This window comes from Mustela nivalis, assembly GCF_964662115.1.
Source record: "Mustela nivalis genome assembly, chromosome: 6".
Classification (NCBI taxonomy): domain Eukaryota; kingdom Metazoa; phylum Chordata; class Mammalia; order Carnivora; family Mustelidae; genus Mustela; species Mustela nivalis.
Window position 1 is genome coordinate 1,977,789 of NC_139025.1, and position 20,970 is coordinate 1,998,758.

Sequence of the window (20,970 nt, forward strand, 5' to 3'; positions counted from 1 at the left end):
AGCGGGAGGGGGCGGGGCGGCCAGGGCGCGGGACCCAACGGCCAACGCGGCCGCGCGGGAACCGCGCGCCCGGCCCCGCCCGCGGTTTGAACCGGAGGCCCCGCCCCCGCGCTCGGCCAATCGGCGGGCGGGGCGGCCGGCGCCAGGACGACCCTTTGTGGGCGCGGAGCCGCCCCGCCCCGCCCCGCCCCGCGCGGCCCCGCCCCTCCCTCGGCGGCGGGCTCGGGCGCAGACGGCGGCGGCGGCCAGGTGAGCGCCCCGGTGCGCGGCCGGCTTTGTGCGGCGGCGGGCGGGCCTGGGCGCGCGGGGACCGGGGGCCGGGGCGCGGCGGGGCGGGGCGCGGGGCGGGCGGCGCGGGGCGGGCGGCGCGGCGGGGGCTCGGGCGGCCGGGGCGAACCGGGCTGCGGGGCGCCGAGTGCAGCGCGCAGCGGGGCCTGGCCGGGGGCTGCGGGCTCCGTGGGGCGGGGCCGCGGCTGCGGGCGGCGCCCCCGTCTGCGGCCCGGGTCGGCGCCGGCCCAGCCCGCGGGGTGTGCGGCGCGGCCCGGACGGCCCCGCACTGCCCCCCGCGGGGACCTGGTCTGCCTTCCGGACGCCGGACCCCGGGTGCTCCGGAGAAGCGCGTGTCGCCGGCAGCGGAGCCTTCCCCGGCGGCCGCCCGGGGCACCTTGCTCGGGCACCCGGGGGGCGGCTTCACTCTGGCTCCGTCCCTTTGTGTCGGGGCTTCCGCTGCGTCGGGGGGAAGGGTACGGGCGCTCTGCGGTGCCCCCCGGGCGGGCGGCCCGGCTTCCCTGCAGCTGGCCCGGGAGCCCCGGGGAGCGCACGGTGGCGGCCCTGGGTGGTCTCCCCCCGCCCGCCGGCCGTGCAGTCCAGCTGCAGCTGCCCCGGGCCGCGGAGGCGGACATGGGGCGGTGCGGGCGGGAGGATCGCCAGAGCTGGCCGCTGAACGGCCTCCCGCGGCGTCCTGTGCCCCGCCGCCCCGACAGTCCGCCGCGCGGGACGGGACCGGCTGGGCCAGCTTCGCTGCCCGTCGTCTGCAGAGCGCGGTCCCGGGAAGAGAGCTGCCGGTCACAGCGTGCTGGGGTCGCCGGGTCCAAGTGCAGCGGGTCCCAGCCCTGGTCCCTCTTGCGGGGGCCCTGGCCTTGCCTGCGCAGGACGTTAACTGTCGATTGAACGGAAGAGGAGAAAAGAAGTTCTGCTGCAAGATGAGGCTTGAAGTCCCTGACTCGTCCGTGCGGGACGCCCTTTTCCAGTCCTGCCTCTTTTACAACTGCCGCGGAAGCTCAGGGACGTCGGATGACCGCCTGGAAAGGGCCGGCTGGATCTTGGCGAGAGGGCTACCCGGTTTTTCCAGCTTCCTGAGGGAAGGGGTTTCCAGGCAGAGGAAGTTTGTGGATTCCACTCCAAGTAACAAAAGGACCTGGAATGTTTTTTCAAAATTGCTTTTTCAGTAATCGCCTAAGGGAAAGTTCAGACAGTGAAGGGGAGGCCACCCCGGTGGGCTGCGGAGCACCCTCAGGGCTTCGGCAGCCTTGCTCCGTCTTCCTGCTTTCCTTTGATGGGTATTTCAAAGACAGTCTGAGCGTGTGACAGGAACTGAGAGTTCACGTTGATTTGCCTGAAAACCAGTCACCAGCATGCTTGGTGGCGGCCGAAGATCGCGGTGACGGGTCGGCTCCGAGCTGAGTCCGTCTCCCGCTCTTCAAGCTCTTCTGCTGGAGTCGGGGTTGCTGGCCAGAGCCCGTGAGAGCAGCTACAGGAAAGGGAGAGGCCGCTTGCCATGAACTACGGGGAGTCTGCCAGGCCAGGGTCCCCTTTGTTTGGGGGGCACCCTGATGGGGAACCGGCACACTGCCCTTGCCTGGCTCCACCCACCGCATGGGACCCTCAGTCCTTCTGTCTTCTCCAGTTTCTCTGTATGGTCAGCCGGTGGTCTGGAGGCTGCTGTGCTCGGACCCGGGGCTGAACCCTGCATGGCCTGCTTGTCCGCTAACGTCGGGGGGTTTTGAGCAAAATGCCATGACCCGTGAGGAGCGGATGGGACTGAGCTCAGCAGGCCCTTCTGGCTGGCTGTGGAGCAGATGGAGCTGTGTAATACCTGACGCTTTCTTTACCCAGAACTGCGTGGTGAGTCAGCCTCTGCAGTTAGGACAGCCTGGGAAGTGGGACGTCCTGTGTGCTGTGTTCGAAGGGTCGAGCGCCCAGGCCACCGTCCCGGGCTGCCCGAGAAGCGGTGCTTGGAGGGGTCTGTGTGCCCACTTCCGCCGCCTTCAGAACCGTCTGTACTCTGTGCTGACTTTGTCCCAAACACAAATGTCTGAGGAGGGTGATCCTCATCGGCCACCGTGATCCTTCCTCAGCCTGACCCATCATCCCAACATGGCTCTGGTGACGGCTTGTCGGCTTGTGTCATTGGATGTGCTGCCCTTGAGCTACCCCTCCTCAGGTCCTAAGTCGGCCAGCATTTTCTTGCACGGAGTGCAGCATAAATTATCAGTTGCTCAGGGACATTTGAAGGGAGTAATTAGAGTGGCTTTCAGCACATACTTGTGCTGACGTGCTGAATGCGATCCAGGCACGTGGCAGCGTGTGGGAGGCAACATCTAAAATGGTTCAGACTTAAACTAGTGTGGTAGCCTCCCCCACACCAACTTCTTCATGTATTTTTCTTTATAATGAAGGTGTCACCTCATACCGTGCAGTGAGCACTTAGTAGTGGTGCAGTCTGGGGGCTCTGAGCGCCGTGCTCCTGTCGGGACAGGTGAATTTCCGTCATCCTGCAGAGTTCTTGCCGCCCTGCTCCTCTGCTGCTGACATTCTGCTATTTTAGGACTTAGGTTAGCTGCACCTCTTCCAGCAGTGGATGTCAGTGGAAGCCTGCGGTACCTGTTTCTTCATGCTTGCTTCATACGAAGGCTTGTCTGTGTTGTCGCACAGCTCCCTGTGGGTTTTGTTGCTGGCTAGTGTTCCACTGTCAGACACACCACAGTTTACCTGTTTGACTTGCTTATTTTGAATCTGAAAATAATGTTTACATCCGGGGTGGTCAGACAGGTTCATGGCAGGGAACTGGAGGATGGAGCTGGGATAATGGCTAACGTGGAGGGGAACTTACCCGCAAATGTGAAAAAATCCATACAGAGAAACCTGGTGCAGGGTGAACTGATGGCGCCTTGTAGAAAGCGGCTTGATGTGTCTCACTCACGTGCCTTACAGATGCTCGTGCCTCTGCCCTGGTCGAAACTGGTAGAAAGGAGCCAAGTACTGCCAGTATCAGCACGCAGAGTCCGAAGCCAGCCTCACTGTACGTGGGGGAATCATGAGTGGTGTGTATGCGCGGAATGAGGCTCAGTCCTTGCAGTGTCTTTATAGCTGAGGGTCACCGTGAGGCTGTCGGAGTGATGGTCAGCCCTTGCGTGTCCTAGGAGATGTGGTAAGACCAGCAGAGCCGGCAGCGAGCTCTCACGCACAGAGAAGGAGCTTAGGGAGATGCTCGGAAGAACCTGCGTCATAACTGCTTCTCCGTGGGGTGGCCCTGGTGATTTTTGTCTTGCACTTTTGGTGCTCTCCCCCGTTAGGTACAGTAAGCTGCGGAAACAGGCAACCGCGGGAGAAGAGCAAAGGCCGTTTATTGGAAGCAGCTGCTGCCGCAGAGTGGGCCACCTCCTGGCTTGCAGAGTGACACCTGGGGACAGGCGCGCGGCAGCACTGCCGATGGCACCGGCTTTCAGGGCCCCCGGTGGGGGCTGCGGGCTGGAGGAGCGAGCAGCCCTTGTGGTTTTGTGGGCAGCACGTTTGCGTTTTCCTAGGAAGTGGGGACAAGGATTAGGGTGGCCGTTGGTTATTGAGACCCTGTCCCTTGGGGATGACTGTTACCGACGTCATCGACTCCTGGGGCTGTCATGGAGATAGAAGCCTGACCTCCTCCTCTGTGGTCACCTTAACAATGAAGGTCAGTTGTTTTACTGGCAAAAATGGATTTGGGAATAACAGGTGTAAAAAATGAGTAAAAGGACACCGTTTAGAACGGCGTCAGGAGACTGGCAGGGGCAGTGCCCAGGCCACGCCACGCGCTGACCACTGCAGATCCGCCAGGAAGACACATCCTTTGCGGGTGGACACTGGTACCCTCCCGGCGGGAGGAGGGAAGGTTTCCTCCTGCCCGGCAACAGCTCGGCCAATGGGAGGCCGTCCCTGCCCAGCCAAAGGGAGGAGTCTCAGCTCAGCCAATGGGAAGCCTCTATACTTTGAGCTTCTAGTTTAGTCCAATGGACGTTGCGTTTACGGAAGTCCCCGGCCCCCTGTCCCCGAAGCTCCGCCTCTGCGTCGCGGCGGGCGGCTCCGTTAGTCCCGGAGCGCGGGTGTTCCGGGGGGCCGGGCCGGGCACGCTGCGGCCGGAGCGGGCGGGGGCGGGGCGGTTCCCACGGGAGGTCGCGCGGCGGGCGGCGGGCGCTCGGCTCCGCGAGGCCGTTTCGGGCCGTGGCCGGTGGCCGCCCCCTCGGGCCTGCGCGTCCCCCGCGGTGTGGCCGCCGCTGCCGTGCGCTCCGCGGGCTGTGGCTGTCCCGGAGTCAGCGTCGCTGCCGGCGGCCCCCACGGACCGGCCACTCACAGACCCCGGTCCTGGGTCTCCCGAGAAGGGGCGAGCCGGGGCCGGGGGTCTCGCTGCGCCCGGTGGCTCCGGCGCTGCGGACCGCCCTGGCCACGCAGGGCTCGCAGGGCGCGGCTCGGCGGCTCCGGTCGGCGCCGGTCGCCAGAGCTGGAGTTTGAGATGTGGTTGGAAGAGGAGCCCCCGAGCCGACTCTGTCCCCAGCGCGGGTCCCTGCCGTGCGACGGGACCTCACGGTGACCCTCAGCAGAGCTCTCGGCCCCGGGCTCACGCGCGCATGGACAGAACGGGCTGCTGCAGAAGTCGCATTTGCAGCCGGAACCAAACCTTGGACCCTTGGGTGCCAGTAGCGAGAGAAGTCTTCCCCGGGTCCGGGCGGTGAGCCCTTCCGGTCACTTACTCAGCAACAGTCCCCGCGCCCGTGGCCGGTCCCGGGCGGAGCGCCGGGGTCTCGGGCTGCAGAGTGGCCGAGTCAGACCTGGGTGCTGTCCTGGGGGAGGCTGTCCGGGAGGGAGTCCGCTCCCGCCGCTGATTTCACAGAGGCACAGGCCACCGCGCGGGGACCGTCCGGGGGTGCACGTGCCTGCCTGGTGTCGGCGTGGGAGTCCGGTGCACAGAAGCTCGCGTCCTCTGTGCGACTCCCAGCTGGGTGCGACCCCGTGTGCCTGCGGGCTCTGTGCGGTCCAGCACTGTGTAGCTTCCTGGACGCACGCACCACGTCCGATCTAGGTCATCTTACAATGTTCCAGAAATGCAGTGTGTACCTTGTGCAACCGTTTGGGATCGGCTTGCTCACTCAGCATAATTCCTCTGAGACCCCTCCCGGTGTGGGTCTCTGGGGCGCGCTGCCCTCCCACTGCTGCGGGGCCTTCTGCGGCTGCAGCCCCACGTGTGCCCGACGTGGTGCTGTGCTGTTTCCCCGGTGTCAGAGCCGCTGTGAACGTTCTTGTGCAGGTTTTGGTATGAATGTTGGTTTTCTTTTCATTTCTTTAGGATAAATGTCCCCAAAGTCCCTTAATTTTTAAAATTTCTAAAAAAGTTAAATGTATGGGGGTGAGGTCTATGACATCAAAAGGATACCCTGGGGACAGGGGCTGGCAGGGGTGAGTCCTCAGAGGGGCTTCTGGAAGGGGTGCAGAACTCTGGGGCCCTGAGTGCAGAAAGCGTGGGCGCCCCCCCTGCACCCCCCACCCCCACTCTCTGGGAGCCCCTGCAGCAGTCGCAGAGAGCCACTGGACTGCTTTTTCTAAAAAAAGGGGGGGGGGTCTAAAAATTTGCAAATTTAAAAGACCTAATCCTCTTTATGAATAACTCAGATTAAGTATTTGAAATAAGGGCACCTGGGTAGCTGAACCGTCTGCCTTTGGCTCAGGTCGTGATCTCGGGTCCTGGGATGGGGTCACACATCGGCCTCCCTGCTCGTTGGGGAGTCTGCTGCTCCCTCTGTGCATGCGAACTCTCTCTGTGTCAAATACATAAAATCTCTAAAAGAAAGTCACTTGAAATAAAAACATTTAGCTACTTTATGAGAAGAGAGAGACTTGAGCGTATGACTTATCTTTGTTTTAGAAGGGGTGGTCCTCACACGCTGCTGGTGCTGTGCCCTGAGAGCCGGCTCCATAGCCCTCCGGGTGCCTGGCCAGGTGGTGCAGATACCGAGTTGGGGCCCTAGACCCTTCCTGCTCTGCTTTGTGATTCTCTTAGATCTCTCAACCTAGGATCAGTTCAGAAGAACAGTTGCTCATACTTTGGCTTCTGAGAGCAGAGTTCTGGTGAGCTGCTATGTGGTATGAGACCGGTGCCCACCCAGAGCCTCTAGGAGCGTCCTAACCTGCCCCGAGGTGTCTGGTCCTCCAGGCTGGAATGGTGGCTGGCTTTGGAGGCCCCACCTGTGCCCAGTGAGGCCGAGTTCCAGCTGTACTTGGAGGAAGGAGGGACACGGTTGTCCAGGGAATCAGTCCTGGTGGTGTTCCTCCCCCAGCCCTCTCTAGCTGAGGGTGCTGCCAGGGCCCAGAGCTGAGGGGCTGAGGGTTGAGTCCTCTGGACTCAAGGGGCCCATTTCAGCAGGGCTGTGAAAGCCCTGAGGGGACAGGGGCTGCCTGTGGCTGGGACCCACCATCGTCAGCTTGGGCACAGGTGGGTGGCAGCAGGCAGGCCAGCAACTGCCCCGCTTCCCCCACACCCCCCTCCCCTGTGGGCGCCAATGCCCAGAATTTGGGGGTATCACGAGTGTATTTCCCGTATTTGTAGCCTACTTCTTTTTATCGATGGAGACGGGGCGGGGGGGGTGGGGTGTTGTGTGGTGGTTTAGAGCTCCTTTGTGAATCAGAGCCCTCCCTCCGGAAGCTGGGGCCTCATGTCCCCAGGGGCCAGACTGTCCCTGTCCCAAGCCCATCTTTGACAGTTGCAGACTGAGTCTCGGGGCAGGGTCTTCTGGGCACTCTGGAATGTGCTAAATGGCATCCTCCTTGCTTTCCAACAGGGCATGATGTTTGCACGAGGGCTAAAGAGAAAAAATGCCGAGGAGCCGGAGGACGTGGAAGGCTGCTCGGCAGGTGCCCAGGCCATGCCCTCCTACAGCCTACAGCGCCAGTCACTCTTGGACATGTCCCTGGTCAAACTGCAGTTGTGCCACATGCTGGTGGAACCCAACCTCTGCCGCTCGGTGCTCATAGCCAACACGGTGCGGCAGATCCAGGAGGAGATGACCCGGGACGGGACCTGGCGTGCGGCGGCACCACAGGCAGCAGGGCGGGCGCCGCTGGACCGCCTCGTCGCCACTGACATCCTGTGCCGCTCTGTGCGGGAGCAGGAGGGGGAGTGCCCTGCCCCTGACATGGGAGATGGCCAACCAGACCTGGTTCCAGGACTGGCCGTGGCGCCCGGGGCACAGGCGCCAAGGAGCCCGCAGAGCAGCCTCTGGGAAGGGGACGGCTCTCGAGAGAGCAGAGGGGGCTTTCAGAAGTCCCTGGATCAGATCTTTGAAACGCTGGAGAGCAAAACCTCGGGTTCTGTGGAAGAGCTGTTTGCAGATGTGGACAGCTCCTACTACGACCTGGATGCCGTGCTGACGGGGATGGTGGGCAGCACCTCGTCGGGCCCTGGCAGTGGGCTCCAGGCCTTCGCCTCCGCTGCCACCTCGCCTCCCAGTTCCAGCTGCAGGTCGGATCTGGGCGAGCTGGACCACGCCGTGGAGATACTGGTGGAGACCTGAGCGGGCAGCTGTGCCCTCATGGGACACGTCATGGATGGGTTCCTAAGGCATCCAGAGTGCTTGGCCTGGGATGCTCGCTGCCCTGCATCTGCTGGCTCAGCGCCTGGCTTGTCTGTGATGAGGAGAACGTTCCAGAACAGCATCCGGTTGGCCTGTCCCCTTTCTCCCTGAGGGGGCTGGGAAGTTTTCTTTCAGGCTGGTCGTCACCTTCCGCTGGCTCTGGGCATCTGCCTCCTCTGTCCTGCTGCCGCTCTGTGGAGAGCTTGAGTCACCAGCTCTGTATCCAGCCTGGTTTTAACTTTAGATAGGTGAACTTTTTTAAATTAAGTTTTATATGTTTGGGGCAATATTTTGTTGTAAGATATATTTTTTAAACTTTTTATACTTTTATCTTTTTAGATTTTTTCAGCTATTTTCTTAAAAGTCTATTTTTTCTATAAACGTTTTCTGCTGCTACATTAGAAACTTACAACCTAAACAGTTGCAGTTGGTGTATTTCTTTTTTTAAGGTTTAAATAAGGACTTTTTTTTACAGGAAGCTTCACTCCATGTGGTGTACTTAGATCATGAATTTCCACGTGACGCTGGTGTGAACCTTCTGTCCTGTGACAGTCAGGGCACCTTGCACAGCCCCATCTTCTATTCTTGGGTGTCATGACCAGATCTGCTGTGCCAGTCCTGTCTTTGTCTGGGTTATATGGGGATTTCTGAAGGTTTTATTTATGCCTATTTATATGCATATGTTGGAGGTGAAGGTCAGATCCTGTCTACCGGAAGATGGGAAGATCACAGCCACCCCAAGTGTCTCCGACGGTGCCTTCAGAGGATCTGACTCTCTGGGCCCCTCGTGTAGTTTTCCCAGCACAAGGGGCCTCTCCCTGGAAGACGCTGCCCTCCAGTGTCCCTGACCACTGTAGAGGGTCCCCGGCTTGTATGGACATTAATCAAGGGAAACTTCAGTAAAATGGAGTGCGGAGGCCCGAACTGGGGGCCCTCGCTTTGTCCCACTGGACATCAAGAGTTGTCAGTCACAGACCCAGCAGAAGACTCCTTAACAGGAAAGACTCTGTTTCGGGCCCCACCAGAAAAGGTGCACATGGCCTCCCCGCCCCAGGAAGTACCAGCCCCAGTGCCGCAAGCCCGAGACAAGCCTCGTCATCAAGGACTCCTGGTTCTCTCCAGTGGGCTTCCATTCCAAACAGGCCTTCCAGCTTCCTCCTTTCTCCATAAATAATGTTCCTCTTGTTTGTTTGTTGGACTTGCCTATGGTTCTGCCCTAGCACGTTGCAATTCTGTCATTACTGAATAAACCCATTTCACTGGTGAAAAGGTCAACACTAACGTGGCCACTGGGCAGGCGTGCTCGGAGGCTGCCGTATGCCGGTGTGTGCAGATAGGGCACTGGCCTGGAGAAGGCCCACACTTGCCCTGTGACACTGGTGCTGGGACAGAACCAAGAGGTTAAGTCTAGGATTAAATCTGGACACTTGTCCCATATGACTTCTCAATCCTGAAGGTGTTTGATGGTGGGGTTGGTGGAGCAGTGCCGCTGAAGTGAGCTTTGGGGTACCTGCCGTGCTCCCTGTGACCCTGCCCCGGACGCTGGGAACACCCACACCTTTTTTTATTTTTTTCACAGGTTTATAAGTGAGCCGGCCGGCCCTGCCCAGCTCCTGCTTCTGCATTTTCTTCTTTACCCAGCCCTTAGCCAAAACGGTCTGTTTTCTTTCCTGCATAAGACCTTTCTCTTGTATCAGCCATGTACACATTACTTAATTAAAAATTACCCAGCGAACAAAACGGACATGTGTTCGTTATCAGCTACAGCGGAGCCCTCGAGCCTTCTGCTTCCCTGGGTCAGTTCAGCTTCCCCGTTGCCCTTGGACCCCCACACTGGCTTCAACCTTCAGCCCTCGCTCCCTGCCCCAGTCCTGGGGCTGCAGGGAGGGATGGTGCCCTCGGAGGAGCCCGCGGCAGGCTGAGCCTTGCACCGCCTGCCTCTTCGGGTTCTGAGCGCCCTTTCTCGCGGGAGGTAAGGTCCACCTGCTCCAGTAAGCAAGAGCCCTGAAGCCGTGTGCAAGTCCACTGGAAGGACTGACTCCTCGTTTGGAACGGCGCCAGGAGGCCGGCGGGGCCAGTGCTCACGCCACGCCACTCGCTGACCACTGCAGATCCACCAGGAAGCCACATGCCCTGCCCCTGGGCCCTGTTACCATCCCCCGGGAGGAAGGAAGGTTTCCTCCTGCCCCGGCAACAGCTCGGCCAATGAGGGGCCGTCCCGGCCCAGCCAGTGAGAGGCCCCTGTACTTTGAGCCTCGTTCGCTCCCATAGGCTCTCCGTGCCCCGCCCCGCCCCGCCCCGCCCCGCCCCTCCGTCGGGCGGCCGGCCGCGAGCCCGGGAGAGGCGCGAGCCCCGCGGCGGCTCGTTCCGGGCTGGGCCGTGGTGCCGGCGCGGTTCGGGGCTCGCGGCCGCCGGGGATAGGGCGGGTGGGCGGACCGCCGCTCCGGACCGCTGCCCGCTCGGTTCCGGGCGCTCCGTCCTGGCTTCCACGGACCCTCGGAGCGAGGCCTCGGGCGGGCCGGAGGGGGGGGCGCCGGCGGCCGGGGCTGGGTCTGACCTGGCGGCGCCGGACTCCGCCGTCCGGGCCGCTGCCCTCCCCTGCGGGCCCCGCTCTGCGCAGGGGAGCGGCCGGAGGGCGGCGGTCCGGGCCGCGCGTGCGCAGTTCCCGCCGGCGCTCTGCAGCCGCGGGGACCCGGGTGCGCCCGCGCCTCGGCCGGCCGCGCGCAGGGCACGCGGGGCTCCACGCCGCTGCCCCCGAGCCTGGGGGAAGGGGAGGCAGCCTGGCGGGGTGGAGCGGACCGCCGGCCGGTGGACCCCGGGCCCCGCCGGCCTGGCAGCCCCGAAGGCCGCACAGCGTGGCCTCGACCCCTCGACGGGCTCGCGGGCTGGGGCGGGTTGTCCCTCGGACGGCGCGGAGGCCGGTGAGGCGGCGGCTCGCGGGCGGCCGTCCTGGAGCCTGTGGCATCCGCCTTCCTCAGTCCTTGGAAACGGTTTCTTTTCTCATTCCGTTCTGCTTTTGTGGGTAATTTTGTACTTGCAGGTTTGCAGTCTCTTGGGGAAAAAGCCCCCAGATGTCTACAGGCTGCGGGCCAGCCCCACACAAGAGCACGAGAGCCGCCTGCTGCCCGCGGGCGGCCAGGGCTTGCCCGACAGAGCAGTGTGGCCTCCACCTGCACAGGCCTTGTCCTCCCTGGAGCCCCGCGCCTACAGGGAGGCCACCATCCACAGGCCCATGCCCTCCTGGCCCCGCCTGTGCCCTCCTGGTCCCTGCTGGGCATGTGAGCGCTGCCGAGCTGAGCCCAGCCGGGGAGCCGGGGTCTGAGGAAGGCCGCAGCTGCTGGCCAGGCACTGGGCCCAAGGAGGTGCTGCTCCATGGTGGTCTCACCTATTGGACGGCAATGGCCCGGGGCCGGGAGCAGGGCAGAGGCCAGGCTTTGCTTCCCACCCTGCCCCGGTGGGGCTTCTGTCCTGGAAGACGGCCTCCGGGAGGCCCCTGGCCGGGATCTTGCTCTTTCCCTCCTAGGCTACTGGCCTGAGCGCATCATCAGCACTAGGTTAGCAGAGACAGGACAGCCCCCTCCTGGGGAGGGCAAACCAAGGAGGGGAGCCTGGGTCCACAGTGGCCCTGAGCAGCTGCTGGGCACCCGGTCAGTGACCTGTGCCCTGTTGCACCCTTGTTCTTGGTTGGGGTGCCTCTCTGCCTGCATCCCGGGATCCACCTGCCTCAGGGCCAGGGGTGGGGCGAGGCCAGGGCCCGGCCCGGTTCTTCAGCCAGCACCAGCCTGCCCGAAGCCCAGGCCTCGCAGTGAAGACCAGGTTCAAAGTGAGCTCCCCGCCCTGTGGCTCTGCAGTGGGGGCCCACCCAGCGGGATGTGGAAGGCTCCCCGGGAGTCTTTGGTTGGCATGTGCGCGCACGTGTGTGTGGCTCTTGGACGAGGCACATAGAGGGTGATTTCCCGGGGGTGGTTTAGGGTTTGCTTGTGTGTTACTGGACTGCTATTCATGTCTCCCAAATCCACATGCTGGAACCTGACTTCAGGTGTGCTGGTGTGAGGAGGGGGCCCCTGGGAGGTGTCCTCGTGATGGGCTCGGGCCCCTGTCAGAGGAGATGGGACGACTTGCTTCCCGGCTGCCCTCTGCCCTCTAGGCGCACAGTGAGCCAGGAGAGACCCACGGGGACTCCCAGGCTCCATCACTGTGGGAAGGAGCTTGTCCGAGCCTCCCGCGAGGGGGTGTGCTATGCCGGCTGCTGAGACACAGCGTCCCCTCCGGCACCCGCCGCCTCTCGTGGGCCGCCCCACTCGCACCTGGTCCCGGCCATCCGTGTCCGTGCCAGGCCGGGCTCCCGCGGGGTCAGGGCACAGGTCTGCTCCTCGGGTCTTCTTCCCACGGATCCTGGTGCTGTCCCCGGGACCTGGGCACTCTGTCCTGTGTCTGCTCCCTCTGTCCGTCTGTCTGCGTCCGGCTCGGATGGTTTCCGTGGACCCGTGGGCGCTCACGAACTGCTCCCCTGCTGGCCGGGTCTGCCATCAGGCCCTTCTCCAGAAAGGCTCGCATTTGGGGTGGCGGGGCCCGCTTTGTGTGTTGCCGTTTTGTTCTTTTGTGTAACTTCCGAGTCTCCCACGCATGTGCCGCTTGCCCACCGGACCCTCCCCAGCTGTACCCGCACCCTTTCACGGTCTGGGACCTGCACCGTTGGGGCCACCTCTGCCTCTGCTCCTGGGGTTCTCGCATTTTCATGGACCTGTGCTGTCTCGCTGTCTGCTAAGTACCCGCCGGCCATGGGGCTGAGGCTCGGTCCTACTGCCACTCCCAGAGGCCTCCCGTGTCTGCGGGAGCACTGGCCGGGCTCTGGACACGAGCCCGGCCGCCAGGTTCATAGACCACTGGAGGCTCCCCTTGCCCCATTCTAGGCCCCTGCACCATGCCTCGGCCTTGCTGCCCTGTGGAGCCTCTAGAGTGGGCAGCCGGAACCCCGAGCAGAGTGGTGGGGGGTCTCTCACTTCTCCAGCCCTCTTCTGAGAGAGGCCGGCTCTACTTGGGGATTTTCTGTCAGCCTTCCCTCCTTACAGCCCATTTTGAGCACTCAGGGAGGACCCAGAGCTGGACAAGGGGTCCCTGGGGCCCCGCCCCTCCCGCTCTGCGCCGGGGGGCACTGAGTTCAACTACTGTAGGTTCCTTGGCGTCCTCAGCTCCGAGATGGCTCTGAATCCCGATGTCGTAGTGGACGGGCTGCGTTCCGGCGGGCGCAGTCGGAGAGGGCTGGCCAGCGCTCACTCTCCCCATTTGGAAGGCCCCTCCTTGAGCACCTGGCCAGACACCGGACACAGCATCTGAGCCAGACTTGATGTCTGCTTGGACACGGACTGAGGGACAGGGACAGCCCTAGCCTCTGGCTTGGGGAACAGAGCTGGAGCGCTGCGCTGGCCAGGGTTCAGGAGAGGGGTCAGCCGCGCAGGGGAGTTCCGTGCATGTCCCAGAGGGAATCTGGGGGAGGAGGCCGAGCACAGAACAGTCCGTGGGTTCTAGTCTGACTTTAAGTACAGGCCCGGAAATGATAGCACGACCCAGTGCGTCTCTGCTTGTGGGGCCCCGGAGACCCTGGGCGGAGGCTGCCTTCTGGGGAAAGCAGGTGGCGGAACAGCAGTTTCCAAATTTTCTCTCTCTCTAGCTGGAAATGAAAAATGAGGGCAGGTTTCCCGAACCTGCAGCACGAAAGAAACGTGATCGCGCCTTCCCATAAGCCTCAGAGACCACTGCAGCCTGGAGAGGCAGGGACACCCCTCTCCCCGGGACAGGCGACATCTGCTGGTCACTGTGTCCCCACCGCGGTCACTGTTTGGGTCTGACTCCAGGGTGGATGGAGCTGGCCTGAGGCAGGACAGACGCTCCGGCAGAGGGACGGGGCGGGGGCAGCATCGGGCATGGGAGCCCGCGCCGCCGCGCTTCTGACAGCGGCCCCCACGAAGCAGATGAGCCAGCGAGAACGCGGCCTTGTCCAGGCCATTTTATTTAATAAAATTTTACAAAAGTCAGTGCCTTCGCCAGAACCAGAGAAAGCCTGCTGGGAGTCAGAGGGGAGGGCCGCACACAGAGAGAGGCCACCGGATGGGTGCTGGCGCAGGGAAGGGCTCCCAGGGCCTTGGCGTCCCCCTGCCCCAGGTGTGACAGTAACATGCTCCGGACCCCGAGTGTGTGGACGCTGCCCCTGGTGACCACACAGGCAGCCAGGCCTGGGGTCCCTCCCCAGGCGGCCACAGGGGCCAGCAGCACCTGCACCGGGTGGAGGCCACCAGAGCCACCTTGGTTCACATCAAGCTGGGGCAGAGCTCCTGGGGACCTGGAGCACCCCCTTCCTATTGAGACCGGCTCTGCCGAAGGACCCACTCTTCTAAAGGGGCCAGACCCCAAGGTGCACCAGCGGGCACGCACGGCTTCCCGCACGGCGTCCCCAGAAACACGCCCATGGAATAGTTCTGGTTTCCAGCACCAAACCAAGCCGGTAAAAAAACGTATAATTCCTCATAAAAATACAAAGTTCTCCTGTTTTAGCAAACGTCACTATTAAACAAGGTCATTTTTAGTTTACGTGGATTGAACATCTTTTTCCACGGAATTGTGATGTACTGCCCGTTTCTGGGTAAGGGGGTCTTCAGAAAGACGCTGCAGGCAAGCAGGCCCCCCTGTCTGCTGCCAGACGTCCCGGGGAGCTGAAGGGAAAGGAAGGGCATGGCACGGTCAGGGTCTCCTGAGGCTGGCTTGCTGGCCCTGCCGCTCGGGCCTGTGCAGCTTCCTCCCCTCCCACGGTCGTGCGGTCAACACAGAGATGCACGGGACAGAGCGGACAGCTCTGTGGCCTCTCCCAGGGCTAAGCGGGCTCCACGCTGGCAGGACGGCTGTGCCGTGTGCCCAGGGCCATGCAGGCCTCCCCATCCCTAAGTAACCCTATGACACTGGCCTGAGGGCCTAGGTGGGGTCCCAGGACCCGTCCTGCTCTTGTCTGCAGTGTCCACGGATGTCCACTACCAGTGCCACGCACATTTCAGTGTCTTGCTGATCTAAGATGGTCCCTGCCTGCACTTCTAGAAGTTCCCACGTCCTGCTGTGGGGTTTCCCGTGGAGCAGAGGGACCAGCATGCCTGGAGATGGCCCTGGCCCCGGCCGGATGACAGGGGCCCATACTGTCCACACCAACCATCAGAGCACACCTTGGTAGTGGACGCCCCCCGGTGCCACTGCGTTCCTGGGGCAGGGGTACAGGCAGAGCGAACCCCCCCTGTGCTCCAGGTCCTGGGCAGAACAGGCCCCTCCAGACTGGGCACTGCTGGCCACGAGGGGCAGGTGCCTCCACTCCCAGGAAACACTGTGCCCTGGCCTCAGAAGAGGACACCTGCCCCTCACGTGCGCCTCTCTGCCGCTGCCCCCGCCCGCCTGCTTCCCACCGGCCCCGCGGGGGCCCTGACAGCTGCTCACATCCCAGCGCCTGGTGCTGCCCGGCCTGCCCCGGACGGCGGCCGCGCTCCTTTCCCCCGAGTCTGTGGGACTCAGGGAGCAGGTGTCGGCACGCAGACCCGCGCGGCCCCCACAGCCCAGGCGTCTCCCGGGGGTGGGCGGCGATGACTCACCTTGGTCTGGATCACGGCTCTGCAGGGCTGCAGAGAGAAGGCAGGCGCGCCCAGGTCGTCAGACTGTTTGAGGTCAGAACATTCCAGAATGTGACCCAGGTCTCCAGAAGGGTTCTAGTGAGACAAGCCACTGTCACCCGCCGGGAAGGACGATAAAGGACGGCTTTCTCTGCGTCTGCCTCGTGAACCCGGACCCCTCCGGCACATCCTACTGCTCAACGGCCACGTGCCATGACTCGGTGTCCGCAGGGTCGGGCAGCCGGCTGGCCCCCGCCCTCCGCTCACCCGGCTCCCGGCCATCCCTGCCCTCCAGACCCGCAGGGCCCTCCACCTCCTCAAGTCTGCCCCCACCTCAGGGTGAGCCGTGCTCCCCAGCCTGGCTGAGCCGAGCTGGCCCACCTTCCGCCTCCTGTCCAAGCTGCCCGTCCCCTTCCCCACCCTCCTGGCTGCTTTTCTGGCACAAACACAAAGGCAGGGCGGCTGCGTCAGGCCCCTCTGGCCCCTCCCACCCCTCCCGTCTCTCCCGGCGGGCCCCGGGTGCCCCCTCGGCCCAGCGGCCATCCCAAGACCGGCCATCAGGAAGGCCTGCCAGCCCCTTCTGGGTTTTCCGTGTTTGAGAATTTCCACGACAGCAACAAACAGGAAAGGATCTTTGTGGACTTGACAGCCAGCTCCGCATACAACCTGCATTTTCTCTTGTAACCCCTGCCACGCCTCTCGCCGACGCCTCCCTGGGCCCACTCTGCCGCTTCCAGCCTCAAGCGCAGGGGACCCACCTGGTGGCTGGCCTCACGCCCCGCCCGCACCTGCAGGGCCCCCTCCTCCTCCCTCCCCTCCCCTCCCCCGGGAGCCCGAGCTGCCTCAGCCCCTCCCTCACCAGGCGCAGAGGGCGGCGCTGCACTGGACGTCTGCACGGCCTGCCCCGACCAGACCCCGCCTGCGACGCCTCATCCCCGCAGCACCCCCGCAATGCGGTCCATGTAGGCGGCTCCCGTGGCCCTGGGGTGCCGGCAAAGTCTGTGTGGAGCCCCCAGGGGCGCCCGGCTCACCTTCTGAGCAGCATCTATTCCGAGAACGAGGAACAGGTTCTCCTGGCAGCGGGACCCGCTCCAGGGGCAGCGAGAGGCCGACGCGCCGTCTGGGCTCTGCAGGGCTCTCCAGAGTCTGCGGGACTCAGGGCTGAACAGAGACCCATTCGTTAACGGCTGAGCGGGAAGCCTTCCAGACGGACGCCGAGGGACCTGCCCCAGGGGCTGTGAGGACAGAGTCCTCCCTTCCAGGCCGGCTCACGTGTTGCTGCCCCGAGTACCCCTGCACCCCCGTCCTCCTCCCCGGGGAACCGGAGCGGCGGAGCGGCTCCGCAGGGGGCAGACCCTCCCCGAGGCCCCGTACTTTGCGGTTCTGTTCCTGATGGTCTTGGGGACCACGAGCTGCACCGGGGGCCGCAGGGACACTCGGAAACTAGAAGCGGGGCAATGCTTAGGGGGTGACCACTGGGTGTCCGTCGTGCACCGTCCATAGCTGCGAGCCACTCCCCAGCGGCCACGTGCCACCAGGGCGGCTAGCGCGGCTCCTACCACGGAACGGAGGGTGTGCACAGGAGGGGCCACACTAAGTGCCCACAGCATTTGCAAGTCGTCTTCCTGTTTTCACGCCTTGAAGTCACAGCCACCTCCTGTCACACCACAGTGTCCAGCCCTGCTGGACCTGACGGCCAGGACCACCTGTGTCTCCGCGTGTCTGCGGCTCCTGCTCCCACCAGAGGCCCTTCTGCCTGCTGGTCCGGGCCACACCCTGGGGAAGCGCTGTATCCAGAGAGCCCTCTGGGCCACGGTGGTGACAGCCTTCCGGGGTTTAGGCCTCTGTCCCCCCAGGCCCCTGCTGGGGGAGGTTCCCTGGCTTGGATCCCAGCAGTAGCCCTGCCTGGACCCAAGGCCAGAGCCCAGAAGGGCAGTCTGCAGAACTCCCTGACAAAGAGAACACGGGTCAGGGAGGCCAGCTCAGCCCCTCCTCCTGTGGCCTGGGCCCCGCGGACAAGCCGACCACGCCGGCCCCCCCAGCTGAGCTGCGCCTGTTCTGCCAGCGCCCAGTGAAGGCGCGTCAGAGAACGCAGCATCCGCGGGCCTGCGTCTGTGGTTTCCCAGACAACGAGCCCCGGGGACCATCAGCCTTGCCGGCAGCAGCAGATGCGCTCGGGCGGGCTGGCCCTGTGGGTTCAGACTGTCCCTCGGGGGCACTGGTATGTTTCTCTGTGGCTGAGGATCAGGCAGTCCAGTCCTCCGGGACCAGCACTGACATGGAGACACCAGGAGCTGGCGCCCCTGGTCTCCCTTGATCCAGGTGAACACAGCTCTGAGGGCGACCGTGGCCAGAGCATCAACCCATGCTGCCCGGTCCTTGAGGACCCCACGACACCAAGGTTGTGGGGTCTTTGGGACAGACAGGCTCTCTCTAAAAGGCCTCTTGGTCAACCGAAGTACAAACTCGGACTCACTCTAAGAACCCAAGTTCATTACCACAGCTGCTGTCCAGATTCCCAGCCGGGCGCTTCTAAGATGCGGTTCAAGGGGGTGACGCCGTCGGTCGCCTGGGGGACTGGTGCGTCTTGAAAAACACACGGGAACACATCCTCGGAGCTGTGTGGAGGCTGGAGGGCGAGAGAAACGCACGTCAGGTCACCTTGCTGCCGGCAAGGGGCAGATGACACATGCAGACGATCGTGCCCTCACAGCTGCTGTAGCGTGGCCCACTCGCCCCCCGAAGTCTCTGCTCTGCACGCTCCTGTGGGAAGCCCAGAGCGTGGCGGGCGGGCTTCGGGCACGGCACCCACAAGCTTTGTCGGGGACACACGAGACAGCGGCACCTGATAAACACATTAGTGTTTCCCGTGTGTCAGCCGGTTGGGAAGGCTGTCCACACGGCGGTCAAGGCGGCCTTTCCTGGGCGGAGACCTGAGGTCGGAAGGTCGGGAGTTAACTTGAAGGGCCGGAGTGAGGGCTGTCCGAAGTCTGGCAGGAAGTGACAGGAGTGCAAACCAGGAGGGGAGGGCGGGCGTGCACAGGGGGCAGGCTGGAGGGGAGGATGGGTGTGCAAGCTGGGAGTGCGGGGAGCCCCGAGAGCTGCTGGAGGCACGCGTGTGTGTGCGGCATATATGCATGTCCGTGCGGGGCTATTTTCTGTCGTCACCTAGTGTCTCTTGCGAAGTTCACATCATGGTCAGATTGTTCCCTGATCCGTTAGCCCCACAGTCCTGTTTTCACAAGCGCACTTGCGGAGTGGACGGCGCGGAGAGCGCCTCCGGCCAGAGGTCCAGGGCACACGGATGGGCTCAGGAAGCAAACGTTCATCCCCAGAACCAGTTAACCCTTTCCTCTCATCCCTTCCTCTGACTCCTTCTGTTCTTATGGTGTTTGGGGGCTTGGGGGTGAGCCCTTGGGAAGAGACGGCAGAGAAACAGGAGCAAGAAAAGGAAGAGGAAGAAAAGAGGCGTCAGATGCGTCACTGCGCGTCTGTGCAAGAGGCGGTCGGGCCAAGAAGCGCCGTGCGGAGACGACGGGCGGACGGACTCTCCTGGCCAAGTCCAGGGCCCGGTCGCCACACACAGGCTGGAAGGGACTCTAGAGGGTGAGGCTTTCTGAGTAAGGAACGTGACAGTTTGGACCAAAAGCTCCTTCCCGGTGTGCCCTGAAGGGAGCCGGGAAAGTGGGCTGGCGCGGGGAGCGCTGCGCACACCAGCACCCGCTCCTGAGTGGCCCCCCCGCGTGGTCCAGCCTCCCTCCCTGGCTCAGGAGGACAGCACAGCCAGCCGCACAGGCGGGCCGGGGCCAGGACAGCAGCAGACCCCCTCCCGGGCCGGCCCAGCGAAGCGGAGGTCCGCTGCGGAAATACCTCACGAGGTGCGCTGCCCGCGGCTCCTGGCACCCCAGGCCCGCGCTGGGCAGGCTGGCGAGCACCGCGCTCCTTTTGGGTAGAAGCCACTGTCTGCCGCCGAGGACGCGGGGGTCGCTCCGGGCGCTCCAAGTTTGGGGAGAACTGCTCAGACTGGGCCGAAGCGTCCCGAAAGCCTTCAAACTCCCCCCAGGCGCTGCCGGGCTCCGCGGGGTCCGGGCCTCGGGCCGGGCAGGGGGAAGGGCCCTCGCGCGCCCCGGAGAGGCGCTCCCCGCAGCGCCGCTGCGCGCCTGCCCCTGCCCGCCCCCCGGGCGCCCTGCTCGCGCCGCGCCCCTCAGAAGCGGGGCGCAGGGAGACGGGAGCGGCGCCTGCTCCCGCGGCGGGGTCGCTCGGACTCCCGCGGGGAGGGGGCGCCTGGCCGGGCGCGGCGTCCCGCTGCCGCTGGCCCTGCATGTCGGAGCCGCGCGGGGCTGCACGGGGCGCGGGCGCGGGGCTGACGGCAGCCCGGGGCGGGGGTCCCCGCGAGGGCCCGGCCTGCGCCCCCGGCCCGCACCCACCGCGGCTCGCTGGAGCAGCGCGCGCCGCTGTCCCCACGCCCGCCCGTTGCCCGGCAACGGGGCTTGCCGGCCCCCGCGCCCCGCGACCGACGCCATGACGTCAGCGCGCCGGCCCGCCCCGCCGTGCGCCTGCGTGCCCCGCCGCACCCCCACCCCGGCCCTCCCCCTCCCCCTCCTGCGAGCCGGGTCGCGGGTTCCTTGGAGCCCGGACAGCCCTCCCCGCTGCCCCCCGCTGCCGCCCGCGGGCAAGGCCACTGCCCGGCGCCCCCAGCTCGCTCCCGGCCCCCGCGGACCCTTCCCCGCGCGCCCCCAGCCGTCCGGCGGACCCCCCGGGAGGCGTGCGCCAGACTCCAGCGTCGCAGAAGTGCCCGCAACCCCGGTCCGCACCCCGGTCCCGGCCCCTCCGTGCGCCCACCCCTCCACCCTGTGACCTCCTCGGGCCCCTCCTGTGGGCACGAATCACCCGCTCTCCTTGGTCCTCGCCAGCCCAGCTGCCGAAAATCTTAATTTTGAGAATTACCAGATGAGATCATCCCTGACCCCGGACAGCAGGCTCCTGTCCCTCCTGGGCTTCCTGAGGGTACATCGGCCAACACCACAGTGCGCAAGCAATGCAGTCCGACTGCCCAGCTCTGGGCGGACACCCGGGTGACCCTGCGGGGAGGGCGCCGCCTCTCCCGCCTGCATGTCATCCCAGGGACAGTGCCGGCATCCCAGGGACAGTGTCCGCATCCCAGGGACAGTGTCGGCGCTCGGACCCCCCTCCTCCATTGTGCCTGCTGTCCTCCTAGTCCAGGGAGCAGGACAGGGGTAGAAGCGTTGTCCTCGTGTACAGGTGGGGAAACTGAGGCCCAGGCCCAAAGGCCGCGTGAGAAGTGTTGCTGGGGCTGGAGCCAGCTCTGGGGAGCTCCGGAGTTCCCCACACCCAGTCTGGACGGGCCTCAGCAGACAGTGGCTCTGTGACCTTCAGGGTGCGGGTGGGCTGACCTGTCTTACTAGCTGTGGTGGCTGAGTAATGCTGCC

At 64.3% G+C, this 20,970-nt stretch overlaps 2 protein-coding genes across 9 annotated transcripts; one reads left to right on the top strand and one right to left on the bottom strand.

Moving 5' to 3' along the window:
* The first annotated feature begins 119 nt into the window (after positions 1–119).
* Positions 120–9,617, top strand: CDCA4 (cell division cycle associated 4). 8 transcript variants are annotated; one of them, XM_082737342.1, is made up of 2 exons: positions 120–249; positions 7,086–9,617. In XM_082737342.1, exon 2 carries the CDS (start codon positions 7,089–7,091, stop codon positions 7,815–7,817), a length of 729 nt encoding a protein of 242 aa, XP_082593468.1. In that variant the 5' UTR covers positions 120–249; positions 7,086–7,088; the 3' UTR covers positions 7,818–9,617. The 8 variants fall into 8 exon arrangements, with proteins under 8 accessions (XP_082593468.1, XP_082593473.1, XP_082593467.1 ...); XM_082737347.1 differs by having other exon boundaries at positions 197–261; XM_082737341.1 differs by lacking the exon at positions 120–249 and adding an exon at positions 1,287–2,124.
* Positions 9,618–13,860: 4,243 nt separating this feature from the next.
* On the bottom strand, positions 13,861–19,966 carry CLBA1 (clathrin binding box of aftiphilin containing 1). Its single transcript, XM_082737340.1, has 5 exons — positions 19,391–19,966; positions 18,019–18,149; positions 16,552–16,681; positions 15,503–15,616; positions 13,861–14,587 (listed from the first exon to the last, which is right to left on the bottom strand). The coding sequence occupies exons 1-5, from the start codon at positions 19,841–19,843 to the stop codon at positions 14,426–14,428; spliced, it is 990 nt and encodes a 329-aa protein (XP_082593466.1). The 5' UTR covers positions 19,844–19,966; the 3' UTR covers positions 13,861–14,425.
* Positions 19,967–20,970: the final 1,004 nt, after the last annotated feature.

Bases quoted from the DNA above. Each gene is read 5' to 3' on its own strand.
- CDCA4 (XM_082737341.1), top strand. From the start codon at position 1,876: ATGGGACCCTCAGTCCTTCTGTCTTCTCCAGTTTCTCTGTATGGTCAG. The intron at 2,125-7,085 runs GTGAGTCAGCCT...GCTTTCCAACAG, and splicing joins TCTTTACCCAGAACTGCGTG to GGCATGATGTTTGCACGAGG.
- CLBA1 (XM_082737340.1), bottom strand. From the start codon at position 19,843: ATGCAGGGCCAGCGGCAGCGGGACGCCGCGCCCGGCCAGGCGCCCCCT. The intron at 18,150-19,390 runs GTATTTCCGCAG...CTCGCCCTCCAG, and splicing joins CGGGCAGCGCACCTCGTGAG to CCTCCACACAGCTCCGAGGA. The intron at 16,682-18,018 runs GTAATGAACTTG...GTCTCTGTTCAG, and splicing joins GAATCTGGACAGCAGCTGTG to CCCTGAGTCCCGCAGACTCT.